The sequence below is a fragment of the Xenopus tropicalis genome, chromosome 5, assembly GCF_000004195.4.
Source record: "Xenopus tropicalis strain Nigerian chromosome 5, UCB_Xtro_10.0, whole genome shotgun sequence".
Lineage (NCBI taxonomy): Eukaryota > Metazoa > Chordata > Amphibia > Anura > Pipidae > Xenopus > Xenopus tropicalis.
In genome coordinates this window covers 57,184,077-57,196,465 of record NC_030681.2, presented here as the reverse complement: position 1 = coordinate 57,196,465, position 12,389 = coordinate 57,184,077, and the positions used below count along the sequence as shown (strand labels likewise).

Sequence of the window (12,389 nt, the reverse complement as noted above, 5' to 3'; positions counted from 1 at the left end):
GACGTTGGTCAGCACTGCTGATACAAATGTCATAAGAAAGCCATGAAATATTAACATAATAATAATAATAGCAACAATAATGTAATATTAACTACTGGTAAATATTAATTAACCAGTAGCTGTTCCATTGTCAGTAAACCAAGAGGGCTGTCCAACGTTATACTTCCTAGGGGTGACCTTGCTTTAAAAGGTGTTGTAAACTCAATTTGTCTTCTTCGTTTCCTTTATCGGCAAACTACTAGCATTCAGTCTATTAACCCCCTAAAATATACACTATAAAAGACTGGAATATAGAATTGTCGCTTGCCCAAAACAAACAAGATTGGCAAGAAATTATTACAAATACTATGCATAACCCTGTCAATGTTTTAGCTCAAGGAACATCATGCAAGGTTTTGAGCAGATGGTACCTGGTTCCAAGTCGTAAAGCTAAATAGCTTCCTGGAGCTAATCCAAATTGATGAAGGGGATGTGCTGCCCCAGGTACAATGGCACACATATTTTGGCACTGTGATAAAGCACAATGCTTATGGATCAGGGTTTATCAATTAATTTATACAGTTTTTCAGGTCTACATACCCAAAAGTTCAGAGGAGACCCTCTTAAATAAGACAATAGACAATTTCCAAAGCACGACATACATTAATCACACATTTTTACTGCCACCCAACAAGTTATTGCAAAGGCCTGACTCTCCCCCCCCACTTATCCTTCCCGGAGGTCAAGGCAAGAATAAAGTTTCAATTATGGAAAAACTTACTAGCATACTCCTTGATAAAAAAAAAAAAAAAACAATTAATGAAGGTTTGGGATCCGTGGATTCAATATAGCCACCAGTACAGATTTGATAGTTCTGTTATAATACTAGGAGTTTATATTTCTCTTTTTGTGTTTAATTCTTTGAAAAATTCTAATAAAAATCATTGAAACAAAAGTGGGGTTGTAAACTCAATATAAACATTTACATAATATATATTCCCACTATTATAACAGAAGTGTTTGCAGATCAGCGTGTTACATTTAAACAATATTTAGTGTTTTTAAATAGAACACTCTCGAGTATCTGTCGGAGCATTATAACAAAAGTGTCATGTGTGAAATGAAAAAGTCTTGAATTTTAAAAATCTATAATCATCAAATCTTTTTATCTGATATTAATATTTCAATATTTTAATATTTTCCACAAAAAGCTTCTTCCACAGCTTTGCATTGGGTGAAAACATGACATTTTACTGAAGTAAAGGACATATAAAGTCTATTTCACTGGGTGGTGCCAAAATATTAGCTACTCCCCCAGTGAAATAGACTGCTAAGTTTTTTTCCCAGGCTGTTGCTCCTGTTAGGAGAAAACTGCACCAGCCTGTTGAAGAACTTTACTAAGCTCTGTGCTGGCATTTTACTTACATTTCCTACCGTACTCCCTTGCAAAAATCAGTCGCAGAAACTCAGCAAATCTACTCTACTGCCCATGTGAAAAGCTCCAAGTGCCAAAGGATTGAATGCGCAGAGATGCCAGTTCAGTGCTTAGGTAGCTTTTCGATGGGCTGGTGCAGTTTTTTTCTAACAGGATCAGCGGCCCAAGAACAAGCTTAGCTATTTCACTGGGGGCTGCTTAAAATCCCCCCCCCAGTGAAATAGACTTTATATAGCAGTAAATAAATGCAAAATTATGTTTATTGAATTCATCACTCTTTTATTACTCTTTTCTGCATTGATAGAACTGTGACAGAATACTACTTGTTAGGCCAAAGTCACACATTGCACACCGTTCACTTCCCCCTGCCAGTGCTTTGTAGGCAGGCAGAGTGAAGAGGATCCACCCTTATCTGCTGCTTTGTGTAGCACTGCCAGTGCAGCGACAGAGTTGTGAATGAGAGTTGATCGGCTTCTCTCTGCCTGCCTCCGAAACACAGGTGGAGAAACGCAGAAACACCATGTGTGACTGTGGTTTAAAAGCATTTGCATTTGTAACCATTTGTGACAGTTTTTGCCTTTTATTTTGGTTTGTTTCATAGGTTAACTTTTCAACACTCTCTTATTTAGACTGCAAGAACTTGACAAGCATTGTATGAATAGCGCCCTAAGGATTGTCAACCTCCTTGATAAATATAATGAGCTAATGGAGGAAAGGCAGTTGCTAATAGAAGAAGTCCAGGCCTTAAAAAAACAGGTAATGTGAAATGCAGAAAAAGTACAATTCTTTTTTTTACTCATCCTATGACTTTCATTTATCCAGGTCATGATATACAGTATTTAGTACGACAATTTATACTTCCAGTCAAGTAATTTCTCAAAAATGCATACAATGGAATTTCTATGCAATTACACAATCTATTTAGAATAGTGGAGGGCACACCAGCCTAAGATACTCTTGCCCTTTAAAGACATTCCAACACGTTCACAGCCCCGCCCACTTTTGGCCATCCAACAAACATCATATTTTCATTCAGGCTGACCCCATGACTATGTGATTCAAATTTGGGGAGTGTATCCTCAAAGCTGTAAGATTGGCAGCAGTTTCAATTTCCCCATAAAAGTCAATGGGTGTTGTTGGCCCCTCCCACTTTGTGACTATGCAACTTGAATGCATAGTCACCTAGTGACTGAAAGTCAAAGTTTGTGAACTCTGGCATCAAACCAATAAAAATCAATAGGTGAAATTTGATTGGCTGTTGGTGGCTCCACCCACTTTTCATAACTAAAACTGCAGTCCCCTAGTGACCAACTGTGTATGTTTTGGGACCCTGTGGTTAATGCTGTAAGAATGGCAGCAGGTTGAATTTCCCCATTGAAAGTCAGTAGGTAAAATCTGATTATGTGATTCAAGTTTGGGGAGTGTAGCCTCAAAGCTGTAAGATTGGCAGCAGTTTCAATTTCCCCATTAAAGTCTATGGGTGAAATTTGATTGGCCCCTCCCACTTTAGGGTTATCCAACAAATGTCGCTGTTTCATTCGGGGTGACCCCATTATTATGTTATTCAAGTTTGGGGGATGCAGCTTCAAAGCTGTAAGTGTGGCAGCAGTTTGAAAATCTTCCCTGTCAAAGTCAATGAGAAAATTGGGGGGTTCGGAGCGGCGCCACAAAAAGACGGGGGGCGGGATCGCTTAGAAAAGCACAAGCAACCTGCTCCGCTATAGGGCGAAGAAATGTGGAGAGTTTGGGTGTTGTACCCCTAAAACTGTAGTTTAAAAAAAACAAAAAAACATAATATCCATCAATAAACATATCAATGCATACCACCCAGTGAAAAAAATTGAAAAAAGATATGAAGGCAGATATTCTGGATGAGAGAATACCCCAACATTTCGGCTTAATAGCCTTTGTCAAGGGAGCTCTGTTACGCGATCTATGGCAGGTTTTTTTCTAGCATTTTGTAGCTGTGACTAAATGCAGGCTACAAATAGCACCATGTGTCATTGCCCTTTAGGGATGGACGTTTTGTTGCCTGCGATTAATCTCTGCGACAAAAAAACTCCTTTGTTTCCACTCTATCAGCTAACATGCAAATCGCCACTGGGGAAATATATATGTAGTGCAAAGTTGCCTGAAGTTTTCCGATGAGGGAACTTTGCGCTACTTCAGAAAGTAGCCACACCGTGTATGTTTCATCAGCAGCACCTCACATGTTAGCTGATGGAGAAGGAACAAGGGATGCTTTGTATCCTGCTGTAGGGTAACAAAACATCCAGCTGAACTAAAGACGCTGCTTAGATGAGTGGTAAAACATTTTCAAGAAAATGTGAATTCTGGAATCTGTGATTCCTTGTAATAAATATTTTTTTTTAATGAAGATTTAACTGATAGATATAGATTTAATGTTCATATATTTTATTAGTATTTTAGATCCAGTCTGAATAAATATACAGGTTATCAGATTTTGTTAGTGCCTAGCCTCTTATACCTATATAACACTGTGCCCCTCCCTAACCCCCCACAGGGGCCCCTGCTGCGCCCCCCCCCTTACTCCCTGCATGGGCCCCAGCCACCTGCCCAATGCCCTCCCCTGAGTAGAGATGTGGCGAACTAATTTGCGCGAACATCGGGTGTTCGCAGGTTCGCGAACTTTTAGCCATGTTCGCAATTTTGGGTTCGCCTTAGCTGGAGCCAAATTTTTACCTCTCACCCCAGAGCCAGCAGATACATGGCAGCCAATCAGGCAGCTCTCCCTCCTGGTCCACCCCCGGACCACTCCCTTCCATATATAAACCGAAGCCCAGCAGCCATTTTACATTCTGCCTGTGTGTGCTTGATGAGTTAGCATAGGGAGAGAGCTGTGCAGGGATTTGAGGGACAGTTTAGGTAGCTTTGCTGACTAGTAATCTACTTTCTACTGCTCTGTATGTAGCTGCTGTGGGCAGCTGTCCTGCTGATCTCATCTGCTGTAACCCAATAGTCCTGTAAAAGCAGTTTATTACACAAGTTTAGAAATGTAGTGTGATTTCTGCCCTTTACAGCACAAAACGCAACGCTGTGTCAACAATGTATTTTTCAGAGAAATTTTTGCCCTTGATCCCCCTCCGGCATGCCACTCTCCAGGTCGTGGCACCCTTTTAACAACTTTAAAATCAGTTTTCTGGCCAGAAATGGCTTTTCTAGGTTTTAAAATTCGCCTTCTCATTGAAGTCTATGGGGTTCGCACTTTTTGGCAGAAGTTCGCGAACGGGTTCGCAAACTTTTTTTGTGAGGTTCGCTACATCTCTACCCCTGAGCGCGTGTAAGTTAAACTTACTTTCAGTGCGTCAGGGGAGCGACACCGGTGGCCTAAGGGAGCACTGGTAGGGGTCGGCCCAGTCCGACCCTGATGTGGGCTATTCTAGATTTGTACAGTTTTGCTTTTGTTTAGCATTGATGTCCAGTAAAATCTCACAGGAAAGTTGGAAATTAATTAACACTTGCTGTGTGTTGAAACACAATATAAAAACATAAAAATCCTTGTACATTACACACGTGTGGGTACATACCATTAAGCTTTACAAAAGGGTTAGTATCATTTGCTTTTAACTTCAGTATGTAATTCTGTGTACACATGTAATGTACATGTGTAATTTTAATTTCCTATAGCTTAGTTAATGAATGTGAAAAGACATGTGGTTAAAACTGCCAGTTCACTTAACTGGGCACACCTGAAATCCTCATACTGCTTAATTAATCAGCAGTTATTTCAGACTATTGCTGTAGACTGCATTGGCTTTTATACATCAAACTTAACTTACCATTGGCATTAAAGCACAAACATTTTAAATGGCTGGTCATTTGTACATGCAGTACATGTAATGTTTTATTAGTAGAGCAGTAGTTCGCTCTTCCTTGGTAATGTGCCACAGGGCAGATTGAGATTGACTAACAGTCAAATGGTGGAACATGTAAAAGTGAAATATGTAAAAAATAATTTTGTACTAGTGGGCGTTTTAAGTTGTTTGGCTGCAGTGCATTTTCATGCCTTCCACTGCACAGGGCAAGTGTTGATCTTACTCTGCCCTATACATGTACATATGGCGCGTAGTGTGGCAATTTTTTTACCACGCCCATTTTTTGTGGTCACACCCCCTTAATACCACTCCCGTTTTTCCAGATTTGGCAGGTTATTTAAAGTTTGAACACCTTTCTGGTGGTTTTGGGGTCTTCTTTTATCTGTTATTACAGTTTTGCTAAAAAGGTGAAATTGCCCTTTAAGCTGCAAGTTTTAGTTCCCCCAAGAGACCTCTTTAGCTTATTAGTTACAATTGTATAGATTGTTAAATTTTCAGCTACTTATTTAATTAGTTTGAAAAACATTTTATCTTTTTTAGCTTTCAGTGCAGGAGATCAAAAGGAAATTAGAGACTTTTCAGTAACAATCCGACACTGTGGGCTGAGCTATTAAAATTGGCACTGTCCTGTGAAAATCAGGACAGCTGGGAGGTATGCATGCATGTCCACAGGAGGGGACACCAGTGCTGATCAGAGTGCCATCAATTAACGCTTGCCTTGTGGTGTAAAACATTAAAATTCCATTGCAAGTGTAAGTTAAAATACCTGTGGATGCTGCCCTTAAGTGCATATTAAGCAAAGGGTGAAAGTAGAATTGGTTGCTAAATTTACCACATAAAATTCTACAACCAGTTTAGTAATATGCCCTTTTTAGAGTAGTTTTCATAGAATGCTGAGGTTTTGTTAGGGAAATTTATATCTAGCAGCCAAATAGCCCTTAAAGCCCGATAACTGCAGAACAAAAAATGTAAATATATCAACAAGCTCAAAAAACAATAAAGTGCTAAAAAACTGAGCTTACAATCTGTGTGTGTAGAGAACATACAGAAACAAATAGGAAGGCAAAAGTGTGCAAAGGTTTGGACATTGGCCCTTCCGTTTAGAGACTGGAACAGGTAATGCTCTAGTGCTGGAAATGGTAGGTTCTGAGTTTCTTTTTAAAGAGATTAAGACTGTGTTTCCTACAGGGGAATTTTGGGAAGGAATTCCAGCATTAAGGAGCAGCAAGCCAGAAAGTTTTAGGACTAGAGATGGCAGTGGGTGTTGGTGGTGTGAAAAGACAGTGGCTGAGAGATGAGCACAGGAGATGACCAAGAATGTAAATAGATGCAAGTGGAGAAATGTAGGGAGGAGCAGAGGAATGAAAGTTTTTGAATGGAAGCAGAAAGATTTTGTATGCTATCATTTGCTTCAGGCAGCTATGATAATGATTTTACCATGGGATGGACAGATTCCCTCTTAGCAGAGAGCAGGAGGATTCTATCAAAATAGTTTAGAACTACTGGGTGGTCCATGTCAGCTGGAAGGAACTACTTACATAAGGGCACCCATTCTGATTAAAATATTCATAAAGGATTTTTGACTGTGACATATATCTTGGGGATTTACCCCAAAACCAGATGCTTGACCACCTGACCAGATTTTGCCCCTCCTTAGTTGTTGTAGGACTACTCAGTAACGCATTATGGAAAAGGGCAGAACATGTACCTAGGGTTTATCAAAAGTGACTGAGCATCTTTAATCTACTTTCCTCCCACTTGACCACTAAGATTGTGCTATTTAATAGTACTGGAAAACTGCTCGCCAAACATATTGTTGCAGATGAGAAACCGCATTAGTTGGGGTTTTCAAGGGTGCTGAGGTAGGTTATATAATCTGTTTGCCTGAAACCTGCAGGCCAATGGTAAGTACACAGCCACCTTCCTATTTGATCAATGATTTAAAAAAGATGTAACATCATAGTTTCCAGGTACAGGTACATAAAGTATAATACACAGCAATGACTGAAAATAACAGTATTATTATCATGTAGTAATAAAGTGGCAGCATATTCTGCAATAGTGTACGTGTATCCATCAAACATGCAAATTACAAACAGTACAATACATGAGATAAAGAGGGCCCTGTTTACTAGTGCATTTTGTGTACATGTAAAAAATTGGGAAAGGTGCTAGATAAACAAGATGTAAACTGTAAGGAAAGGGTGTGTTTTTTGCCTCATTTTTTGAATAATCATTTCATCCATTCTGTTGTGAACTTGTATACAAATCCATAATTATTCTTACACCCATCTCAAAGTAAATAACCTTATCTTTATTTCAAAACCATAATTATGGAAAGTGGGAGAGAAAGAAAAAGTGAGAATGTAAATATGACTATTTTCTATGCATCACTTCCAGTAGATGGCACTAATCTTCAATAACACATGAACATTTTAAAATCAAGTGCTAATAAGATTTTCCTTATCACCATCTGCTGTTGTCATTGTCCATCATACTCTCACAGCCGGTTCAATGAGGCAGTTTGTATGTAAATTTATATATTTTTAATTGGTTTATTTTATCTGAAAATAGCTATGCTCTCTTTTTCTGTTTGACTTGACTGAAATAATTAAACTTTTTACATGTGTATATATGTAGTAGTTTGTGCATAATGGCAAAAATATCCTACATTTATTAATGTGCCTGTTATGAGACATACTTGTATAAAATTAACTTAAGCCTGAATAAATGTATGTTTGTTTATTATTGATAGGAAATGCATAAAGAGAAACTGCAGCCATATGATACGGAAAATATAATTTTTTGATAATGAAAGAAAATTCTAAGGAGTTTTACAGTAGACATTTATTTATCAATCAAATACTTAAGAAGTTTTTGTTAATGAAATTGTTGTTGAAAGCAGTATTAATGTGCCCCTTTCTGTTCTTTGCATTGCTCATCCTGACTACGTGTATTATTAAAGTGATGTAACAGTAGTCAGCTCTCCTCTAGCCAAGATGCCAGTTCTGACAGTGCTTTCCATGTTCCCTGCTTAATAGACCTGTGAAAAAGGGGAATCACTATGTGCAAGGTACCATGGGAATTTTATTTCCATGGTACTATTAGTGTGATGGACCTAATAACTAGGCAGCCAGATAAATAGTCTGTGTTTATGTGTCCATGACAAGAAATATCTGAATAGTATTATTAGTAAAATAAACATTGCCAAACAGTTTGGAAAGATGAACTAATATCCCTGACCACGTAGCTTGTAGAAGAAATGAAGGACATATGTAAACATTTTATTTGCCAAAAATGACTTTGTATACAAATAAGCTAATTCTGTTTCATTCTTTTTGCTGGATGGATCATTGTTGTCTTAGCATTTGACAGTATCCCTTCTAAGGTAATTTACACACAGTTGTTGGCTTCCATTCCCATGTGTGGTTGCCTTACACACTGTTTGAAGATGCTTTTTCTGTCAGTACTATTTGAGCTGTACCAATAGGGATGAAGACAAGAATGTTTTGTTGTGTATTTGCATCTCCATCTTTATGGGTATGAAGCCATTTAGTTCTCTGTGGTCTCCTTTTTACATGCAGGACTGTCCCTGGGAGCATGTAAAACATATCACACAGCAGCTGCACTTTGACAAGTGGGATGTTCTTTTTATTGGTGTGGACTGTGATGAGTTCTTTCCTTTAATCGTGTTTTTTCTTTTCTTTCAGAAAATTCAAATGGCTCATTAGAATAAATGGGAATCTTCCTTTATTTGCTGCAGTAATATTGTTTCTACAAGTGAAAAGTTTTTTTGGATTCAAATCCAACCAACCATAGATTTTCTGTTTATTAAAAAAAGTTTTCTGCAATATGTTATTTGCATTCTGCTTTAAAAATATTTGTCACAAAATAAATCATACTTTCCAGAGAATCAAATTGATTTCTTTTCTTCATCAAAGAAGCTATAATTGGATTTTCTGCAAATAAGATTGTTATATCTTACACAGAATTTTATCATCTACACAGAATATATTTTAAAAAGTTATAATTGTAATCACACTTATTGAAGCATTCTTTCAGTTCTGTTATGCACATGAATGATAACAAGAGTGAAAAGAGGAGAACCTGTTTAGTGTTTATGGCAGCTTGTTTATGGTGGTATTTTTACTCCTCCATCTTACACAATAGTGCATTTAAGGGGTTTTTATGTGAGAGTCATGCATAATATCTTATATGTCTTTTTTGCTAATACATAGTAAAATAGTCAGTTGAAAAAATTACACATGCCCATAAAGTTCAGCGTTTTTGACTAGGCAAAACCTGCCCAACTGCTAGTTGGTTCAGAGGAAGGCAAATAAACCAAGCCTTATCTGCAGCCTCTCTAATCTGATTTCCAAGAGAACTATCAGACCAGTCCCTGGATCAACTTTGTACTAAGAGTCAATTTGAGTAAAAATAGCCCTTTCCACATGTTAAGATGAAAACTCCTCTTTTGTAATCTGAATGGATGGCCTCGTATTAGCTGTAAGAACATACTGGTGAATAAAGCATCCTGTAGTTTATTGTATGGTCCACTTGTAATCATATCCCACCTTAAGCTGCTAAAACCTGTCAAGATAATGTAGGAGTCAATGGCAGAATTCCCTTCCCTGAATGATCCTTTTTTGCTTCAGAAATTTAGAGGTTTTCGTTTTTTTGATGCTGTTTTTATTATGTGACAGTTCAAAAAAGTAGAGGTTTCAGTGCGATAATTTAAAAATGTTGCAGTTTTAAATCTTTTTCCTGCACATACTTTTTCAGTTCAGACTTTTTAGTAAATGTCAGATATTCATGGAAATTTGTTTTTCTGAAGTTTTAAAAAGAAAAGATGAGAACTGTTTTAGTAAATCTGCCACAAAATCTTATCTGCACCCAGACTGCCAGTTTGTCAAGATTCTGCTGCAAGCATGCCACATCCTGGATGGAACTATATCTACTGCACCCACTCTGTGCAGCTTCCTACACGCTTTATCAGAATTAAATTTGTCTGATTTTCATAAAGCCATGCTGATTATTGCTTTTAATGCCATTCTACAGAACACAATCGTGAATATAATCTCTTAAAGAACCTTCGAATAAGTTCCCCACCACAGATGTCAAACTTATGAGCCTATAATTGCCAGGCTAAAATCGTAATCCTGTTTTCAAAATTTTAATCCGCTTTCCTTTAATCCATAGGTAGAATGCCAGCTAAAACAAGTCTGAGAATATAAAAAAAAAATCTTGGCTAAAACGGAACTAAACTTTTCCTACGCGAGGGTGTATTCCATCTGGCCCTGGTGTTCACATTAATTTTGAGTAAACCATTATGTACCATATCCTGACTTAATTGAGCTGAGGCATCTGTGTCCCTTTTGCATGGATCTTAAAATTCTGACTCCTCTATTGTATATGCTGAAGTGCTGCAAGTGCTGTGAGCAAAGTGCAATTTTGAGCACAATCAACATGTTTTTTCCCCAGAAATCCTTCATCATTGGGGTTAGAAGAAGGCGATATGCCTGGTACAGTTGCTCTGTGCCTACCACAATTCACCAAGATTACCACAACTGCACCTATGTGTAGCAAATTGGATGTAATCGTAAGGAAGTCCATCTGGCATCATTAGTGGTGTTCATGTGCAAGTGATGTCTGAACCTGACAAGCTAGGCTTAAAGGGAACCCTGGGGCTACCGCCTGGTCAGGAAGTGGCAGTAACTCCAGGGTTCTCCTGCATCAATAGGTGGAGCAGCACTCAGTTCGGAACAGAAGGCAGTAAGGACTGACCAGCGATGAGCACAACTTGGAAGTGTAAGAAGCACGTTTAGACCAAAGTACCTTTAAGGAAACTATTTTTATGTGCAACTAACTGTGGGGTTCTTTTTACTCACATACAGGGTTTCTTAATCTTGAGTTTTGATAAATCTGCTCCTAATTGTCCACAAACTCTAGTAAATTCAATGATATGGCTATTTAACCAACACATGTGTGAACCCTTATAAGGCAAATATGGATAAACAAATAGAAAAGACTATTGTTGTGGTAAATGAATTCAAGAAATAATTGATACTCATTGGAGTATTTGCTTGCATCTATAATTCAGCCTATTGGGATAGGCATGTGGTTCAGTTGAGTCAACTTTAGGAAAGGTATGTGTCCACTCTAAAGATATGAGATGCCAACCTAATTGGTAATCTGGTCAGGTACCCTAAGTTGCAGAAAGCAAAAACCCTGTTTTTGTCAACCAGTCTATCATGCTATCCATCGGTCAATCAACTAACCTGACCAAGATTGCAATTAGATAATTGCATAGATGTCAATTAACATCATGGCATCAGGGCTATAATGTTACACTTCTAGCATTCAAGCACCATACTCAAAACTATCATTTGTTGTACAGCGGCACATGGGCATAGAATATACAAGGACAGGATTTCCCTGATACTTTCAGAACAATTTATTGTGACTTTTTCCCATTTCCATTTCCCTATATAAGTGTTTAATTTCCTTATTTATTCAAAGGTATTATCTAACCCTATGGCATTAAAACCTAGCTTTTCTTCACTCTAAAATGGTAATATGAAATACCCAGAGTGGATCATTATCACCATAATGACATGGGGTTGGTTGGTATCTTTGTATATCAAGGCCCAGATTATAGAAGAATTTATTATGAGATCTGCGTATGTACATGTTAGCTCTATTTCATTTTAAAAAATGAATGCATTAAGCCTTATATATTGATCTTACAAAATAATATTAAAGTACAAATTAATATTTTTACAACAGAATTGTAATAATATGCAGTATTATGCCAACTTGGCTAAAGAAAAAATCTATTGAGTGGTACAGTACAAATATTTCTGTAGAAATACACTATCATTATGTTTCATTGACTTCATATTTACAAGCATGATTTCACATATTCCCACAGTTGGAAATTGCCGAGAGATTTATGCTAAGCTAATGCAGAGGTGCTTGTTATTTTTTCAGTTGTTTCAACTGTTTTTCTACGCTTACCTGAAATAATAATCTTGTAAACTAATATCCAGTTGAAAACTGGCATGAACTTTTGTTCCTTTTTGGTAGCTGTACAGCAGTCTGTATAGGTTTACATTTGTTCATAATATTGATACATTTGA

At 37.6% G+C, this 12,389-nt stretch overlaps 1 protein-coding gene across 3 annotated transcripts in view; it reads left to right on the top strand.

Moving 5' to 3' along the window:
- Positions 1–9,163, top strand: part of sdccag8 (serologically defined colon cancer antigen 8) — a 142,068-nt gene extending 132,905 nt beyond the window's left edge. For 2 of the 3 annotated variants that reach the window (XM_012963721.3, XM_012963720.3), the window contains 2 exons: positions 2,044–2,170; positions 8,961–9,163. In XM_012963721.3, the coding sequence (XP_012819175.2) occupies positions 2,044–2,170; positions 8,961–8,981 (148 nt within the window). In that variant the 3' untranslated portion in view covers positions 8,982–9,163. Of the gene's footprint in view, positions 1–2,015; positions 2,171–8,960 lie in introns of those variants that run through there. The other variant, XM_012963723.3, reaches the window with a different exon arrangement.
- The last annotated feature ends 3,226 nt before the right edge of the window (positions 9,164–12,389 follow it).